This window comes from Papaver somniferum, unplaced genomic scaffold (assembly GCF_003573695.1).
Source record: "Papaver somniferum cultivar HN1 unplaced genomic scaffold, ASM357369v1 unplaced-scaffold_137, whole genome shotgun sequence".
Lineage (NCBI taxonomy): Eukaryota > Viridiplantae > Streptophyta > Magnoliopsida > Ranunculales > Papaveraceae > Papaver > Papaver somniferum.
This window is the reverse complement of record NW_020622934.1, coordinates 14,906,616-14,927,488: the sequence shown is the minus strand read 5'-3', so window position 1 is coordinate 14,927,488 and position 20,873 is coordinate 14,906,616. Positions and strand designations below refer to the sequence as shown.

General features: G+C 36.6%; 1 protein-coding gene and 2 long non-coding RNA genes across 3 annotated transcripts; 1 reads left to right on the top strand and 2 right to left on the bottom strand.

Moving 5' to 3' along the window:
• Positions 1–4,019: 4,019 nt before the first annotated feature.
• On the bottom strand, positions 4,020–8,503 carry LOC113334392. Its single transcript, XR_003352757.1, has 2 exons — positions 5,712–8,503; positions 4,020–4,701 (listed from the first exon to the last, which is right to left on the bottom strand). It is a non-coding gene; the product is annotated as an uncharacterized LOC113334392 (long non-coding RNA).
• Positions 8,504–9,631: 1,128 nt separating this feature from the next.
• LOC113334723 lies at positions 9,632–11,725 on the bottom strand. Its single transcript, XR_003352915.1, has 4 exons — positions 11,693–11,725; positions 11,537–11,586; positions 11,252–11,350; positions 9,632–10,148 (listed from the first exon to the last, which is right to left on the bottom strand). It is a non-coding gene; the product is annotated as an uncharacterized LOC113334723 (long non-coding RNA).
• A 728-nt stretch (positions 11,726–12,453) lies between these two features.
• Positions 12,454–13,503, top strand: LOC113334609 (UDP-glycosyltransferase 91C1-like). Its single transcript, XM_026580825.1, has one exon. The coding sequence runs from the start codon at positions 12,454–12,456 to the stop codon at positions 13,501–13,503; it is 1,050 nt and encodes a 349-aa protein (XP_026436610.1).
• Positions 13,504–20,873: the final 7,370 nt, after the last annotated feature.

Sequence of the window (20,873 nt, the reverse complement as noted above, 5' to 3'; positions counted from 1 at the left end):
TCCAATACATTACTTTGGTATCCAACATTTTAAATATTAAGGGTTGGTACCTGGACCAACAACTGACATGTGGCTGTAAGTCAAACCATTGACTTAACAAAGTAATAATTATTATTAATAATAATATTATCATCTTTAAAAACCCAAGTATACCCTCTAATCCTACGGTCTTAAAGAGATCCGGATATACTTTTTTCTCAAAAGTTTAGTCTTCAGCTCTCCGCCTCCATCTTCCTCGGCTTCTTACTGTCTTCCTCAAAATATCTAGTTCTGCTAATCTTCTATAACTTGAGAGAAAAATCAGTACTTCTTATATAAAAATAGTCAATGAAATCACATCTTTATTATCCTTCTGTTTCGTTCTCTTTTTGATTCTTTTTTGAAACCCTAGTAAAATCCCAAATTTCAATTGGAATTTGGTTGTGGTAGGTTATGATCAAGTTATGTTTTATAGTTGATTTAATCTTTCAATTGGAGTAGTTTCCAAAAGTGGTTATGGTTTCAATTTGAGATTGGGAACCTAAGTCTGAGATTGAAGTTACAGGGGGGTATTATGATGATGATTCATGAGGATATAGTATAAAGCATTATCAGGTGGTTGATTGTGGATGATTTAGAGCTTCAGAAGAGTATGGAACAGTGAGATCTAAGTATTTATCGATTTGAATTCAAGTTTGTGGTGATTTGGGTGACGATCTCTTGGCCTGAATTTCAATTTAAGAAATGGAGTTTGATGCCGAAAGAAAAGGGATATGGTGATGTTGGTATTGCCAGCGAGGAATTGATGGGATTAGATGAAATAAAAGTTACTGCCAACGGCGAGAACATGGAATTAAGACCAAGTTCAAAGCTGCTGCTGTGGATTTTGATAAGAAGATTGTTGGTGCTATGTTTAAGGAGATTGATTGCGGCTAGGTGATGAACAATATGGTGTTACTGTTGTTGTTGAGTTAGTGGGGTAGTGTTTGAGATTTGAGGAAGTACAGTTGCCATGGACGGTATGAGAAGAGCGAGCTGATAAATCACGATTCAGTGTTAGTTTTCGGTGCAACGGTGGTGGTCACGGTAGATGAACAGATGTACGGTGTGTGATGGTGGCTTGAACCACAGAACTAGGGCTGCACATGGGTCGGGTTGGGTTTGGCCTCACCCACCACCCGACCCACTGCTAGTGGGTAATTGAACTTTTCACCCGCAACCGACCCACCATAACAATGGGTCGCTTTTCACCCGACCCACAATAAGGCGGGTTGGGTCGGGTCGTGTGGTGGGTTACCCGTCATATTTTATATCTTGCGGGAAATTGAAATCAATTTCAAATGAATCCCTAGATTTATTTAGAAAGTCAAGAACAATCAACAATACATAGAGTTCAACTAGTTGGGAACAAGTTTTAACTTGATTCATACCTTCAGTTCACTAATCAAGATTCAAGAACAACGAATTGACGAAGGAAGAAGAGTCTCCGTGACTCTGTCTCTGAGAAGGAGAGAAGAAGAGGCCGAAGTGATAGGTGTGGGTTGCGAGTGCGATGCTTAGTTAGGGTTAGGTATTTTATTTTTTCAATCCAATGGCTGAGATTCATTATAGGATAGAAAATCTAAGGGGTAGCATGTTAGGGAATATTGGGCGGGTTGGTGGGTCGGGTCGGGTGAAGGAAGTTCCTACCCGCAACCGACCCAACATACGGTGGGTTTTCACGTGCCTCACCCATAGTCGACCCATACCTAGGTTGGTCGGTTCGGGTACGGGTATTTTTCGACGGGTGTGGGTCGGGTCGGCGGGTCGAGTCGGTTATGTGCAGCCCTACACAGAACCACATTGAACAAGGAAATTTTTTTACCTTCAGGGTAAAATCGTAAAACACAATAATAATTTAATACAAAATTTGAAAATTAAAATAAAGTCTGGTCATACGTTGACTTTAACGGTCAACGACAACTCTAGGTACCAACTCTTAATATTTGAAATGTTGGGTACCAAAGTAATGTGTTGGACATTTACCGGGTACCAAACATTAAACATCCCTTCTTTTTTTTTACCACCAGAAAGTTCTTTGAATAGAATCAATTTTAGAAGTAATTTTTTTGCGGAAGAGGAAAACAAGTCATATGATAAACCGCTAAACTAGAAAGCACATGCTTTGTAACAACTGTTCTCCCAGCAACATTTAAATTGGTCTTCCTACAAGAACTTAATCTAGAATAGAAATTTTCAATAAGAGAGTTGAAAGATTTAGTTTTATCACTACCTATAAATAAAGGAGTACCTAGATATTTTTTAGAATTACTAAGAAACTTCATTTGAAGAGCTTTAAATAAAATCTTAATGTGTCTATGATGCATTTTACCACTAATGATGAACCCTGACTTTCAAAATTGATTGTCTGGCCTGAAACCTTAGAAAAACATTTATAATCTTCATAAGATTTCTGGCATAAGTAATAAAAGCTTTAGCAAAAAGCATGCAGTCATCAGCGAAAAACAAATGTAAAATGGAATGACTATTCTTTTTGAACTTAAAACCTTTAATTAATTTGTCTTCTTCAGCTTTTAAGAGCAGTTGAGAAAGAACTTACATACAAAGGAGAAAGACAATCATCCTGTCTAATGCCCCGAGTTGGAAAGAAAGTTTCTCCTGGGAAACCATTAACCAGAACAGAGTAAGCAACTGTACTAATACACTGGAAGATTATTTGACACCAATCGTCAGAGAAACCAAGCTTCTTAAAAACAACCAAAATAAAAGGTCATTCCAACCTTTCGAAAGATTTAGAGAGATCAAGTTTAATAGCAAGATGCCCACTTTTAGAGTTTTTCTTTTTCTTTTTGAAGGAGTGAAGAATTTCATGAGTAATGATGATATTGTCATGAATTTGTCTATTGGCTACAAAAGCAGATTGATAAGACGAAATCAGATTGTCTAAAAGAGGTTTCAAGCGATTAGTTAAAATTTTTGAAATAATTTTATAGATAGAATTAGATAAACTAATAGGCCTGAAGTCATGAGGAGAAGAAGGATTTTTTATTTTGGGAATTAAAGTAATGAAAGTAAAGTTAGATTGTTTTAGCAGAAATTTATTTTTGATAAAACTTTGAACATGAGACACAACTTCAGAGTGGACAATGATTATCCATTAAGAAACCAGCCGGGAAACCATCAGGTCCCGGAGAACTCCAAGGGGCCATATTTTTAACTGTATCAAAGATTTCATTATTAGAAGGGATGGCAATCAGAGAGAAATTAACTTATACTGAGATGATTGGATTGACAAACCTTAAAGCTTCTTCTATATCACTATTACAGGGATTGGATGAAGTATAGATTTTTCTTAAAATGTTTTGAAAGCAAAGTAGAAACCTGTTCTCTATTCTCTAACCAGTTACCCTGATCATCTCTAACAGTGTGAATAGTATTATACATGTTTCTGAGCTTCACAGTATTATGAAAAAAATGAGTATTTTTATCATTCTGAGTAAAGTAATTGATATTAGATTTTTGTTTATAAAAACTATGTTCTATTTCATACCAATAATCCAGCTCCTTCGAATAGTTCAAGATATAACCACCTATCTGAGGAGAGTAAGGAAAAGCTTGAAGTTTTTCTAACTCACCATTTAATCTGCTTATATTAGTTTTAATATGACCAAAGGAATTAATGTTCCATTTAATTAACTCATGCTTCACATTTTTTAATTTATTGACCACAACAAAACCAGGAGAACGTTTTACACTTTTATACCAGGAATTATGAAGAATCCCTTTAGAGTCAGAATTAAGCTGCCAACACTTAAAAAATGTATAAGGAATGTTTAAATGTTGCTCCAAATGAAAGCACTTAACCAAGATAGGGTTATGATTTGAGTAGATTCTTCCTAAATTGGTGACTCTGGTTTGAGGAAGAACCGTAACCCATTTATCGTTCATAAACCCTCTGTCCAGTTTTTCAAAAATCAATTCCAAAGGATTTTTAAATGAATCCACAATTGGGATACTCTCAGAAATTAGGGATACTCAAAAACAAAAAAGAAAAAGACATTATAAAGTGATTGAATTACCCCTTATCTCAGATAGAATCGGCATTGGATATTTTCACCTGACAATGCCGGTTGTGGATTAACAATTGAAATCCGACCTATTTAGATCAAAAAGGAAATTGAGTTCTTAAATTATGATAAACCTATTCATTCAAGATGATGAAGGTATTGATTCCAGTCAACTGCAACCCAATTTCCTTGTTCATCTCGAGCTCTTGATTCTTTGAGCACAGCCCTCAAAACCCATTTAATCAATCAATTTCCGATCCCCTTTCCTTGCTGGTTTTGTCTCATAATTTCACCCAGATTCCATCCATATCACATCAGCTCCATTTCCTTGCTTCTATGTATGATATGGGGACCTTGACCCTTGAGAACCCATCGACCTTGGCTAATGACGACAACACGATTTGAAGCATCAACAACAGCTTCCGACAAAGAGATACAACTCGCTTCTCTGGCTCTGCTCACGACTTTGGGTTTCAATGGAAATATAATTTTTATTCTTTTGCTAGCACACATGCAGTATCTGTTGTGTGAGATCCACTTAAACTTTATGGTCTAATTGAGGCCGGAAATTCCCAGTTGGTATTGCATTCAACCGGCCACTACATACGGAAATCTCCAGTCAGTATTTCATTCAACCGACTAACACAAAATGCACCTACAGTAATATAAAAACCAACAAAATCAATTGTAAAATTAGATGGAACGATCATGGAACCCATGATGAAGTAGTTCTATGATGCTACTGATATGTAAAAAATTAATAGTTATTACTCTAGAAATGGTTTACTAGTGAGAACTTCATTTCTAACTTTTGGGATGGATTGATTTTTTCTTCAATCCGTCTCTCTTTCGATCTGTTACTGTTGTTTTGCAATTTTTATTTTTTTTTCTTTTCTGCTTTTAATTTAGAAAGTATAATCGGGGGATAACCAAATACCCCCTAGCCACAAAATCTATTCCCATATAACCGTGAGTATCCGCCAATTTCTGAGAATATCCCCCAGTTGTGCCTTCTTTTAAATCTTCTGTTACACCACGTGAAAGGATTACCAAAAGAAAACACTTCATTCATATTCATCTCTAGAAGCTTAGTTCTAACAAAATTAGGAGGAAAAGAATTATCCAGATTACTACCTTGTTTTTCAGAGCTATGCAAGATAAAATTAAATCCACCTACTGATAACCAAGGACTGTTGTTATTTTCGTTCATACTACCAAGAAAGTTCCATTGATTTCTGATACCAGCTAAGTTTAAAGAACCATAAATGAAGGAGACAACACCGTTTTTTTTTATCATTGGAGTTATATCACATAAAATATGAATCATATTTAAGGAACTACCAATCACTTCAATAATCGATTTTTCATAATAACCAAAGGAAAGACTACCAGATTTACCCACAACAGGAATAATAGACCAGAAATCAAAAGGCAAATGATGAGTGTATTTACTAACGGTTTCAACATCAACCATGGTTTCCAACAGGAAAATACTATCTAATTTGTATTTCCTAATTAAGTTTAACAAGTGACACCATTTCTTGTCAGAACAACACCCATTTATGTTCCAGCACAGGAATTTCATGGTGAAAAAAATAATAGAAAACAAGAGACAAAAATAATATCAGGTAAAGTAAAAAACAACGATGTAATAAGAGTACTTACAGGGCCATGGGAGCATCCATAGGGTCCATTGCATCTATCATCATGAGATTAACTTCATTCTCAAAGTCTTCAAGACTTGAGACAACACACGTTCAGGAGGTAAAATGGATACCGGAGTTGGATCAAGAACGATAGCCTTATCAACACAGTCTCCCAGTACAGTATCAGCCAAATTAAAGGTCTCAGAAGATGGTTGAATAAGCGTATCTGAAGTAAAACTCATTTCGGTAGAAGAATTAAAGACAACACCAGACTAGTAAAAACAGTTTGAGAGACAACGGTACAAGATTCCGACCAAACCACATTAGAATCCAAATGATTCGAAAAGGAGACTCCAGTACTACCAATAGTAAACGGCAAACCAATCAGGGGAGTAAAAGGCGGCAAGGAAACCATCGGAGGCCATTGAGGATTTGGAACCATAAAAGCAGAAGAAAAACCAGAAGTATTACCCAAAAAAGCAGGTTCAAAGGAAGACCTAGGTCTTTTTCCTTACCTATCAAGAGCTAGCGAAGCAGGATCAAAAGGAATACCACTTTCAATAGGAGAAGATAAGGTAGATGGTATAGATAAAGTGACAGAAATAGGCACAATGCTAGAACTAACAGAGGAGGAAGCAGATTCTCTTAAGGATAAATAAGTACTAGAAGGCAGTGGCGGAAAGAAAGATGATACCACTGGGAGAGATGTTGAAGCTGAAGTTCTCATCGCACCAACTGGATGAAGGCTGACTGAAACAACAAAAGTCTTTGATGACTGTGCAGGTCGATCATTACTAGCTGAAATTCCACCTGCTCCAGAAGAATCACCTTTTTCCATAGAATCTCCAATCTTGGTGAGAGCTACATGGGTAGCTTTTGCAGCAGGTGCAGGAAGCGCCCTAACAAAAATTCTCCTTTGTATTTCCGTACATCTAACCTCATCATGAAATAGAATAAAGCACTTAGTACAAGCATTATATAGAAGCTTAGGATAAAATGCAGTCATAACAAAAGTTTTCCAGATGTATTGAAAACAACTTTCTTGGTCATGGGAGATTTCAGAGGCACCATGACTTTAACTTCATAGAAATTCCCCATCTGAAACTCAACTGTTACAACTCTCCCTAATTGTTCAAGAATCTCTCTATCTTTTCCTTTATTAATAAGCGCATGAGGAATGATGATCTGTACAGGCATTAAGGTTTTATCCCATACTAAATCAAAGTCAGATTCCAGATTACCCAGTGGCTGAATAGCGAATAAGTTTCCAAAAATCATTGAAGGTTTAGCTGCAACTGCTAAGTATAACTCTTCTTTTTTCTTGAACATCATGACAAAAAGATTAAGATTCTCTACCATTCCTTGGATATAAGGCTTGGCTAGTTTGAAATCAGCTGAGGGGATAGTCCAAATCCTATTCAAATGATGTTTAACAGAGGTCTTATGATAGTTTTCGTAATCATCGCACAACAACCCATCAAGCCTAAATGGAAATTCTTCAACATCTTCGTCTAAGTCTAGAACTCTCACATGCTCAGCAGGGAAATCCATAACAAGAAATCAGGAATAAAAGAGAAGGGGGGAATAACACAGAGAGAAATGATGAACTATCACACAAGAGTGAAAATGTATGAACTGAATTAACTGATATAAATATAAGTAGTGAGACTTAAACATGAGTTCCCCAAAACTAGAGGAAATCTAACTACATACTCAATCTGATAAACCTGATAGGCATTAAACACACTCAACAGACAAACATTCTATCAGCTATAGTCTAGGACTCCCCATGCTTACCAGAAAAGAAAGCCAAGTGTAGAAATACATCTGATTAAATTCTACTAAGAATAAGATAATAGACCATAAAAATATTAAACAAATGCTAATTAACAATTCCATCTAAATCTTCACAAGAATCAGATTGAAAATAGTATCAAGAGTTCACATAATAGAGACCAAAGATTAATAATAAAACTCAACTGTTAGTATTCTTCAACTAGGACAAGAAAAAAACAGAGACCAAAGTAGGAACTAATCAGTAGACCATCTCGAAAATAGAGTACCTCCAAGATTAAACTTTAACTTAACCCAAATCAACACTTAACCAAAAGGAACCAGTAAGACACTTAAACAGAGTAGCTAAGATATATAATAGTATGGTAAAAATTAAATCCAATCCCTACTTCTGTAGGAGCTCATGATGTTAACATAGCATTCCCCAATTCCAACATCAGATGAACACAACCAAAAGACCAGAGACCAATTAATTGGGAAAATCGAAACCATACCGCAAGAAATCCATAAAATTAGTTCTACTCTCAAATCTAATCCCACATTCTCATGATTATGATAGATACTTAGACCCTATTTTTCTTCCTTCAGTTGACCATGACCGAATCTGAAAAACCAATGAGGGAAAAAAATTAGAGAAAAGAGATATATAATGAAAGAAAAAATCACTTCAATAACAACTCAGAGGGTAATTGTAATCATGACAAAACAAAAAAATCGATTTCAAATTAAACAAATAGAGAAACCCTAGAACAGATTAGACCAATCAAGATTAGGTTTTAGCAGATTTAGGTTAAAAAAAAAACACGGACAGATAATAGCATGAAAAAACAAAATCCAAATTAAACTAGTGCTAGAAATAGATTTAGAATAAGAAGAACATATCAAAATTGATAGAAATCAAAAAGAGCACATATGATTGATCGAAGAAGACGAAGGAAAAAATTCAGTTTGACTAAGTCAGCACCGCCCGACTTATCGCCTTGACCTCACTAAGAACTTAGACTCAAATACTTACACCTATTTAATTAAAAAACCTGCCCCTCCAAATCCCCTGAACCGATAATAAGAAAAAGTAGGAAGTCAAATTAAGAATTTTTTTTTAAACAGTTAGCTAATAAAACTATTTTTCAATATTTTTTTTATATTTTATAGGACGTGTCAGCGTTTAAAGAAGGACCACATACTTGAGGTATGTTGTCCGGTCACATCGTAGCCGCACCATATATTGACAGAGTCATTACTGAAGAGCAAGAGAAGACAACTGTGGTGCAGGATACGCTACAATAACAATGCAGGTTAAGAAGTTTGCGTTGTGTTTGCAATCTAACTCGGGTGTTAGTCACATGTGATATGTCTTAATGTTCACATGAATATCTTATACGTGTGTTGTGTGTCAGACATTTAAAGTCGGATAATCACGCTATAAGAAGTGTGTTAACGCATTAATCCTGTAATACTTTTTCCAGAGGCGGAGCTGGTGTATACCTTCCAAACTGGCTCCCAAGCCTAAAATTTTAAGGATTAAGAGCTCCCAAATCCGTTTTTGCTTTTTTGCACCCCTAAAAATATTTTGCTCCCCTTAGTTAAATTTTTGGCTCCGCCCATGACTTTCTCTTTCGGGTTAATTTGCGTTACCTCCCCTGGAGAAGATCATAATTTGAGTTACCTCCCCTACAGAACAAATATTAGTAAAACCTCCTCTCGTCACTTTTTCCATCCAAACCCGGTTAGCTGAGAAGATCATAATTTGAGTTACCTCCCCTAGAGAAGATCATAATTTGAGTTACCTCCCCTAAGAGCATCCAGCTGTACGAAGCAGCTGACTCAGCTAACCGGGTTTGGATGGAAAAAGTGACGAGAGGAGGTTTTACTAATATTTGTTCTGTAGGGGAGGTAACTCAAATTATGATCTTCTCCAGGAGAGGTAACGCAAATTACCCCTTTTCTTTCTCTAGTTTTTTCAATTTAGCATATTTTAGGCTAAAATGAAGAAAGAAAAAAGATAGTATCTCTTTTTGTGAATATAAAAGAGAAACAAATGTAGGTAACGATTATTACATGAAACTAGTTGGAAGCCTAACAAGCTAAGCTCCAACGACATACTACTACATTAATTGAACAGGTTGATGCGTTAACCTACCAGCGAATCTCATGGATAACCTAGTCAGGAAAGCCGAAACGAATGATGGGGCTGAGATTATCACAAGGGAAACAAGCTAACTCCACCTTCCATGTTAATAAAAGAGAAAAAAATGTAAAGTCTCACGTGTTGACCCAATTCAACATGGATAATAATATACAGAAATATGAATTTCCGGCTAAGATATGGTTTAAGTCCAAAGATCAAGCTGTTCAGATGAGAAGAATCAGAACAAAAAAGAGTACTAGCCTAAAATTTGAAGTGGAAGAAAATAAGGTTATGGGATGGAGCTGGTGGATGGCAAAACTTGCATTAACTCTAGCACCATTTATCTCTTTCCCTTGAAAGTAAAGTCTTCTGACGAATGGTCCCAGTCCTTAGGGCACACAGCAATGACGCTCACCCTCTAGGGGAGATGAAGCCTTGGAAATAGGGACTGCAGGCGTCCAAAAAGAAATCCACGAGAGAGTCCAAGAATGCTGTTATGTTTTATGTGGAACATATTTTCTCATTGTTATCTGCCTGCAACATGTATGATGTAATGCGGAGATGAAATCTTAGAAATTGAAAATGTAGAGATAAGTACGGAAAAAGAAACACTGGCGTCGAATTTTCATAGGTAATACGGAGTATATATCATGTGAAGGCAAGACGATTATTAGTAAATACAAAAAAGCTTAGAGCCTGTTTGGTAGCATTTTCAAAAACAGTTTTCAAAAATAGTTTTCTACTGTTTTTAAAACAGACCCTTTTTCATTGTTTTCATTTTCTAAAAGCTGTTTGGTATGGCTGTTTTCAAAAACATATTTTTTAAAATTAGTTATATGTTAAAACTAACAATTCAAAAAGTAAGCGAATGGAATTTTTTAAAATTAGTTATTGTTATTACAAGCAAAATGAAAAACAATAAAAAAGAAAATTTTACTGATATCAACATAAACCCATACTAATTACTATCAAAAAAAAGCAAATCACACAAAACCAAGCTCGCATTAACATAAATATTGTGTCCCAGTGTAATTTCAAGTTCTAAATCACAACACTCAACAACCCTTAACCGAGTTCAGTTTCTAAGAAAAAAAAACCAAGCTCATAAATTTGTACTTCCCCTGGTAGAAACACAAGCAGCTAAACCCACAGGAACAGTGTACATCAAGCTAGTGGTATGATGAGAATAGCAGTGGCAGCAACAACAATAGTTGGATTAGGCAAATACCCAGCCAAGACAATCATAATCTCATACCACCACCATTCAAGACAAATCCCTAAACAACTTGGTATAGCCAATTTCAACAATGGACCTAACCCACTAATCACATTCTTAAACCCAAATGTCCATTTTAATTTACATCTTCCCGATATGTAAATATAACCAGACATCAAAATCACCATATTCAAATTTGTTAACACTGATGCCATTGCTACACCGGGTACTCCTAATTTCATTACCATCACTAATAACATGTTTAATGGTACATGAAACAAAACAGCTAGAACTGAAATTCGAACCCTGAACATGTAATATAGACTTTTATTTATGGAATATGACTAACAATATGTATTACAGAATCATTAAATTCTAGATTAGGAGCAATTTAACTGCCCAGATATGAGCGATAGATTACCTCGTATTCAACCTTGTGCTTCTGAGATTCTTCAAGAGGAACGTAGTACTTTGCAAGACGAGTTTTCCCTTGTCTGTTTTGCAACAATATGAATCGAATCTGCAGTAACATACAAACAATTAAAAGATGCAGGAATGGTGGTTTCTAAAAACCGTATACCAAATCAATCAATACATTTGTTTCAAATCATATACCCATTATTCCAAAAGGGGATTAGCTAATAACCGTAGAGAAATCGAAAAGAAATCATACATGCAACCCAGAAATTGAAATAGATATTCATACCTAAAAATTGTTGCAAACCCTAGAACTTGATACCAAATCAATCAACCCATCTGTTTCAAATCATACACCCGATTAGTCCAAAGGGAGATTCACTAATAGCCTAAAAGAAATCGAAACAAAATCATGAAAATGATCATGAAAACAAAATCAACCCACCTCCTTTGGGAAATTCTCCGCTCGTTTCTGAAGGAGAAGAAGGAAGAAATGAAAACGATGAAATGTTGTTTTCATTTTAGGTGTTTTCGAAAACAAAAAACGAGTAAAAAACGTTTTTAGAAAAACTGCTACCAAACACGTTTTCTCATTGTTTTCTGTTTTCCCTGTTTTTGAAAAGTGAAAACTGTTTTGGAAAACACTACCAAACAGGCCCTTACATTTTTAAAAACAAACCAACACGTCAGTCACATACATGATCACTCGATCGACGACTCCACCATTATAAAAAAATCATTAACTCCTGCCTGTGTTTATAATTTAGTGATCCGGAATAATTGTTTCCTTGTTTTAAGAGCGTTCTTCAAACTTGCGGCATCTTCAATGGAGACTAAAGAAAATCACTACCATATTGTGTTGTTTCCTTGGTTAGCATTTGGTCATATTATACCTTATCTAGAGTTCTCAAAGAATTTAATTTCAAAGAGTGATGGTAACATTCAAATATCTTTAATATCCACACCGAGTATTATCAGAAGATTACCGTCAATCCCACGGAGTATAAAGAGACGTATCAATCTTATACCGGTCGATTTGCCATTGGTCGACAACTTGCCTCCGGGTTATGAAGAACTGTCGATTTAAAAGATATTGAGCAAACTCAGTATCTTAAGATTGCCTTAGATTTATTACAGGCTCCGGTGGAGACGCTTCTGAATCAGAATAAACCGGATTTGATTATATTCGGTATCATTAATTATTGGATGACGGATATAGGAGCTAAGCTAAATATTCATACTGCATTTTTTAGCGGGTTTTATGCACCATTTCTTGCATTTGTTGGACCGATATCGGAATATAATGGATCAAATAGCAGTAGCACGCAGGAGTTTCTAACTTCGGTACCGGAATGGATTCCTTTTCCTTCAAGTCTTGCATGCCGATACCATGAAGTTGTATGTATGAACGAAATTTGGAACACTAAGGATGCAACAGGACTTTCAACAGGTGACAGACAAGCAAAAGGTACCCAAGGTTGCAATTTTATTCTACTCAAAAGTTGCTTAGAACTCGATGGAGATTATGTAAGCCTCCTCAAGGATCTCTACCAAAAACCGGTTTTGTCGATTGGGCTACTACCGCCTCCGGCGCTGGGTTCATCGTCCCGGAGCAACTCTGGTGATTCAAGCAAGAACTCTAATCCTGAAATGTTCCATTGGCTGGAAAAACAGCAACCAAAGAGTGTTGTTTATGTAGCATTTGGAAGTGAATACAAAATGAATATACATGAAATTCATGAGCTAGCCTTTGGATTGGAAACTTCCGAGTTACCGTTCTTCTGGGTACTAAGGAAACCAGAAGGTATAGATGAATCGAGTCTACTACCATCCGGTTTCGAGGATAGAATAAGAGGTAGAGGTTATATGTGCTTTGGATGGATCTCTCAAGTAGAGGTTTTAGCGCACACCGCAATTGGAGGCAGTGTGTGTCATTGTGGGTCGAGTTCTATTTCGGAGAATCTCTTCTTCGGGCATAGCCAGATCTTAATGCCTATGATCATTGATCAGGGAATAAATGCTAGGTTCTTAGTTGAGAAAGGACTTGGTTTCGAAGTTGAAAGAAACAAAGACGGTTCTTTCACAAGAGAAGCCGTGGCAAGATCAATGAGGATTGTGATGGTAGAGCCAGGGGGAAAACAACTGCGACAGAAGGCACTTCAGATGAGCAAACACATTTTCTCCAACCAAGATCTCCAAGGGGAATACATGCATAAATTCATTTCTTCATTAGGCCAGTTGCTAACTAAAGAGTAATGTCAATTGTCGCAGATGCCTCTCTAGTATGGGAAGGCTTTACACAGTTTAATGAGCAAATAAAACCTTTGGAGATACCATTTTCTACTAAGTTCTCCCAAACAAAATGAAAAAAAATGGTTGTTTTAATGTTTTCAGATTCTCATTAAGCTAGATTTCGTCAAAGGAAGCGACTCAACCTGACAACTCTGAACTATGGAGTGCCGCCAATGCCAACCAGCCTTTTCTTAATTAGATGCATTCACCTTCGAACTCAGATACCAATTCAAAGCATTTGAGTGTACTGTGTACTGAAACAAAATAGTATTCTTCTCGATCGTACTTCATGAATAAACTCGTGTCATCCGCATAATGTAAGTGGGACCACCTTCTTCTTTAGCGCTAACACATGTCCGTTTGGCTATATGTTGAATTCTTAATAGGATCGTATATCCTTTTTCTAATTAATCTCAAACTATTTATATAGGTTACAATAGTCGGCATTGCCTTGACTCTCAAGAAATTCTTTTCCTAGAATAATTCTGTTTATCTATATATCAAATTCCTAAATCTAGAAAGATATATTCTCCTAATACCCTCCTCAAGATGGAGCATGTAGATCAAGAATGCCATCTTGGACAAGAGAGAGTTAAATTGAGCTTTCCCCAAAGCTTTTGTGGAAATATCTTCTAACTGCACCATTGTAGGAGTGTATGACGGTGATATGATCTTACTTGTTATTGCATCTCTGACAAGATGACAATCCACTTCAATATGTTTCGTTCTTTCGTGAAACACTGGATTTTGTGCAATGTATAATGCTGACTGACTATCACAGTATAGATTCATTCCTTGAGTATGATGAACCCCCAAATCACCAAGTAATTGTTTTAACCATTTTAACTCGCATGTCACATCTGCCATCGATCTATATTCTGCTTCTGCAGACGAACGAGAGACTGTATGCTGCTTCTTAGTCTTCCAAGATACAGGTGAGAAACCAAGAAGAACAAACCAACCAGTTAATGAACGCCTTGTCAATGGACAACTTTCCCAATCTGAATCACACCATCCTTTCAAATGAAGAGCACTATCATAACGTAAAAGTATACCTTGGCCAGGATTTTTCTTCAAATATCTAACTACACGGAGTGCTGCTTCCCAATGTTCTACTCTAGGTTGTTGCATAAATTGGGACAATATATGCACAGATATGCAAGATCTGGTCTCGTCACTAATAAGTATATCAAACGACCCACTAATCGTCTATATTTATCCACATCCTCTAGTAATTTGCCTTTTGCTAAAGCTAGCCGATGATTTGTTTCGAGTGGAAATTCTGCAGGATTTTCTCCCAATAATCCAGTCTCCATGATAATGTCAAGAGCATACTTCCTCTGACATATGTAAAATCCTTGTCTACTCCGTGCCACTTCTAGTCCAAGAAAATATTTCAACTTCCCAAGATCTTTTATTCTGAAACAATGACCCGAGTATGTCTTAAAATTATGAAGTTCAAGCAAATCATTGTCTGCTACAATTAAATCATCAACATAAACCAATACGTTAAGTTGCATCTTCCCTTTTGTCATTGTAAAAAGTGAATAATCTGAATATGACTGTGTAAATCCATAATTCTTCAAAGTTTTCGATAACTTTGCAAACCAACATTGAGGTGCCTTCTTCAAGCCGTATAACGATTTATTCATTCTACATACCATATTAGGATTTCCCTTAGCAAACCCTGGAGGTATCTTCATGTACACTTCTTCTTCCAAATCACCATGAAGAAATGCATTATGTACATCCATTTGATGCACTTCCCAGTTCTTAACAGCTGCAACTGCCAGAAAAGTTCGTACTGTCGTCATCCTTGCCACAAGAGCAAACGTCTCATTATAATCTAAACCCTCAACTTGATGATTACCAAAGATCACCAACCTTTCTTTCAAGCGTAGAAGATTTCAATTTTCATCTTTCTTTTCTGTATAAATCCATTTACTTCCTAATGCTTTCTTTCCAGGTGGCAACTCCACCAATTCCCATGTTCCTTGTTCTTCCAAGGCTCGGATTTCTCTATCCATAGCTGTTCGCCAACCTGGATTTTTCATAGCTTCTTTAAAACTCTTTGGCTCATTTGCTGCAGTAATTTCCGCAAGGTATTTTCTATGCACAGCGTAAAAACGATCATAACTAACATAATATGTTAAAGGATAAGGTGTACCTGAGGTAGATGATTGTGCAGATTGAGGAGAAGATGGACTATTTTCTCGAACTGTATGCGTCACAAAACCTCTGAGTCTCGTCGAAGGAATTCTCTTACGTTGTCCCTTACCCATCTCATTGACATTGTTATCTACCACTGTCTCTGTTGGTGTACTGCATTCACTGTCACCATTAGAATTTGATATGATCTCTTGTTCTTTCTACTCTATCTGTTCTTTTCTATTTTCTTCTATTCTTTCTATTGGTTGTGAAGAGATGTCATGTATATCTTCACCACTTTCTGGAAGTTCAGTTACACTTCTAGGTAACGGTAACTCCTCCACATTCTCATTATCACTCCAACATGCTTCATTACTTGTTGTTGCATTATTGGGAAGTTGTTCATCTTTTATCTCAACATATGGGAACTCCAGTTCATAAAAATCCACATCTCTGGATACTAAGAATATGTGTGTGTCCAAATCATACAATTTCCATGCTTTTTTACCAAATGGATATCCAAGAAACACACATCTTCTTCCCCTACTAGCAAAGTTGTCACTTTTTCTGTTTTGATTATGCACATAACACAAGCACCCAAACACATGCAATTGATCATATGGAGGCAATTTTCCAAACATAATCTTATATGGTGTCTTATTCCAAAGTAAAGGTGTGAGTATTCTATTAATTAAGTACGCTGCAGTTAATGCATACTCTCCCCAAAATTTTATTGGCAAGTTAACTTGAAATCTTAATGCTCTCGCCACATTCATAATATGTTGATGTTTTCTCTCAACTCTTCCATTCTATTGAGGTGTACCAACACAAGATGTCTCAAATATTATACCATTAGACTTAAAGTACTCACACAAAGAATTAAATTTCGTTCCATTATCACTTCTAACACATTTGATTTCCTTGTCAAATTGACGTTTAATAAGAGCAATAAAGTTAAGAAACATTGATTCAACTTCTGTTTTATTTTTCATCAAATAAATCCAAACACCTCTTGAAAAATCATCTACTATTGTCAAGAAGTAGTGAGCTCCAGAAGACGAATGTGTCTTATAAGGCCCCCTAAATCCAAATGAACCAATTCAAATAAACTACCAGCTTTATTCTGACTTAAAGGAAAACTAATCCTACGATGTTTTGCTCGAGGACAGATATCACAAGCTTTATTATTGTTCCTACAAGAACCACTCACAACTGGTATTTTCTGCAACACTTTCTCTGAAGGATGTCCCATTCGTTGATGCCACAGCTCGTATGAATCCCTACTAACTGCTAACACTTTAACTGGAGGAAGACCACGGAAGAAATATAGTCCATCTTGTCTCTCACCCACTCAATCACCTTCCTCCTCCACATGTCCTTTATAACACATAATTTGTTAGTAAACTGCACAACACAAAGAGACTCATCAATCATCTGAGTGACTGGGATCAAGTTACAATTTAACTGAGGCACATAAAGGACATTATCAAGCCTTAAACCACCAGGAAGAATAATGGTTCCGATTTTATCAGAGATCACTGTCCTACCATCTGGTAGACCAACAGAACAATTTCTAATTTTCTTCACTTCTATCATGTCATCTAAATTACATGTGACATGATTTGTTTCCCATGTATCCACAATCCAGGAGTCACGATTCTTCTTACCTTGTAATTGTATTTTCGATTTGTTTGAATTCAAAAATTCAAGTACTTGTTGAAGTTGAGTTGTTGTCACTCCAACTAATCCAGCTCCGTCTGCAGGACCTGCACTTGACTGTTGACTGGCTGACATACTCAAGTTATTTGCACGGACATGATTGGTGTTGTTATTTCCTCTTCCACCTCTTCCATATGCAAAACCACCACGACCAGGATTATTTCTACCACCACCCCTGTTACTTCTGCCAGATCCTCTACTAAAGACAAACCCACCTCGTGGTCTATCTCCCCACCAGTAAGGGTATCCAATTATTTCAAAACAGCCATCTTTTGTATGTCCTTCTTGCTGACGGTGGTTACACACCTTTAAACTAGTAACAGAATTACCAGTATTTCCTTTTGGGAAAAGTTGAACCTTAAAAGCCATCACATTATCTTGTCCTTCTTTAGACAATGAAACCTCTCCTATTCTCAAGCGCTCAACATTCACTACGGCTTGGTATGCAGCATCAATCGTTGGCAATGGATCTCTTGCCAATAATTGTTCACGGATTGAGCCATACATACTGTCTAAACCAATTTAAAAATAATGAAGATAATCTGCTTCTCTTAAAGTAGTGACTTGTGTTGCAATATCACAAGTACACATGCCACAACTACATCGTGGTGTCTTCATATATGTGATCAATTCATCCCATATTTTATTAAGCCTTCCAAAGTACACAACTACAGGTTCAGATTTTCCTTGCTTGCACTCACTCAGAGAAGATTTGAGTTGGCAAGTTCTGGTTCCACTAACAACACAAAATCTATTCTTCAAGTGTGTCCAGAGAGTACTTGCATCATCATAATCTCCCAGTGTTAATCGAATAGAAGAATCTAAAGTATTGGTAATCCATGAAACAATCATAGAATGTACAACACTCCATTCCTCCACCTGATCAACATCTCCAGTAGGTTTCTTCACGGTTCCATCAACAAAGCCAAACTTACGCTTTGCTTTCAAAGATCTTCCAATGTCTCTAGCCCATTCATCATAGTTAGTTCCCTTCAATATGATCGGGGTAATAATAATACCCGGACCATCACTTGTTCCTAGGTGATAAACTGGATCTTTCTTCGTCATGTTTGACGTTTGTGGATCATCATCATCTTTTGCCATTACTCAAAACTAGTTTTAGGGTTTCTGTTTTTTTTTTCCGACTGAAAAGAAGCTTTAAAAATTTAGGTTGAAACCAGGCTCTGAGGTCACGTTGAATTCTTAATAGGATCGTATATCATTTTTCTCATTAATCTCAAACTATTTATATAGGTTACAATAGTCGGCATTGTCTTGACTTTCAAGGAATTTTTTTCCTAAAATAACTGTGTTTACCTATATATCAAATTCCTAAATCTAAAAAGATATATTCTCCTAATACTATATATTCAAGTTGTAACGCAAACATGAAACAGGAATTTACTGGGGTTAGAAACGGTGGGGGTATGCCGCTGCTTAGGTAGGAAATTTTTGACTCCTAGGCGCAAGAATCTGGACGTGGCAAAATTGGCTGCTAAATGAATGTAGTCGTGTAAGCATTACCCGAATCAGTTCGAGTCAAGGCTCTGTTTATGTGGTAAAGATTAGCATTGCATTGATTTGTTTGTACCTATCGTTACATTGCTCAGTAAATTCAGATTTTTCTTGACAATGGTGACATTGGCGCATGCATAACTAGTTAGTAGTGAGAAATTTATGAGGGTTGCATAAGAATTTGTATTACGTGAAGAAAAAGATGGTAGTACAAGATGAAAATCTTTACCATGAGAGAGCATTCGACATGCCAATTCCTTGAACGAGATGGCAATTCTTTAACACTGGTTTGGGGCCTAGCGGCCTAGCATTGATCTAGTGACACTGTAAAGATATGAACGCATAGAGAATGTACTCTTTCTTTGCAACGAAGTGCTGGAAATGGAATCCACGATATTCCTTTTTTTCAATAAAAATCAAATGTTTCCGAAAGTCATTGTGGTTGCTAGCAAGTGTGATCCTCATTCAGTCACCATAACACCACCAAGTGAACAAAACACACGCTGGAGTTATCGATCGGGTTGCTCGTAGCAACTTGCTACCACCCCCTGCGCTGGGTTCATCGGTTAGCAGCAACTCTGGCGAAATACTACCACCAATCCATCCACAAAGTTTGAGGGATCGTATCAATATATTATCTGTCACTTTGCCATCAATATCATCAATTTTTGGATACCGGATATAGAAGCTAAACTCAATTTTAATTGCTGCATTTTTCAGTGGGTTTTAATCACCTTTTCTCGCATTTGTTGGACCACGGCGGCATAGCCAGATCCTAATGCCTATTATCATTGACCAGGGCATAAATGCTAGGTTCTTAGTTGAGAGAACTTGGTTGCGAAGTTGAAAGAAAAAGAAAAAAAGACTGTTTTTACCAGAGACGAAGTGGCAAACCCAATGAGAACTGCGAACCAGAGTGACAACAACTGCGACAGAAGGCACTTCAGATGAGCAAACACATTTTCTCAAACCAAGATCTTTAAGGGGATTACATACACAATTTCGTTTCTTCATTAGGCCAATTGCTTAAGTAAAGAGTAATGTCAATTAATGCAGGTGCCTCTCTAGCATGTACCGGTTTTACACAGTATAACGAGCAAATAAAACCTTTGGAGATACCATTTTGTACTAAGTTCTCCCAAACAAAATGAAAAAAATTGGTTCGTTAAGCAGTTTTGGATCTTCGTCAGTAGTACGATTTTCCGATGTTCATAGTTGTAAGAGGCTATTAGAACAGGCCATTCAGAACTTCAAATTATGATTGTTTGGTTTGCATTTGGAGGAGTTATAAGGAATTTGTTTTTGTATTCGAATCCTGTCAATAAATGACTTAGCCCCAAGGGGTAATCTCAAATTTCGTCAAAGGAAGCGAATCAACCTGACAATCCAATTTCAACTGTGGAGTTTCGCCAATGCCAACCAGCCTTGTGTTAATTAGAGGCATTTAGACCGATCAGATACCAATTCAAAACATTTGAGTGCACCGAACAAATGGTACTCTTCTCAATCACACTTCATGAATAAACTTGTTGTTACAAATCGACTTAAAAGTTTAAGACATTTGTGATGTTCCCTCCGGCACTTGCAAATCCCTTTGGTTCCATCAATTTGAATGACCCAACCAATACAGAAACCCTTTAACTTACATCATACCATGTTCGGCAAATCTGCATGTTCTATAGTCGACAAATTAACATCCCAACGCATAGACGAACGTGTCCTTCCGGTCATCGATCACTCAAAGGTCGTGCATGCCTCAACTCGTATTATTCATGAAGTTCGTGGTACACCACTAAACATTGCCTACCAAGTGTATTATTCAATAAATTGTGCTTCGCAAGGAAGAAAATGTAATCACGCGCTACTCTATATAAATGGGTCTAGAAGCCTCTTTCTTCAACACCAAAACTTAATAGATATTCTTTCTTTTTCCGTTGCCTCTACTATTCAAT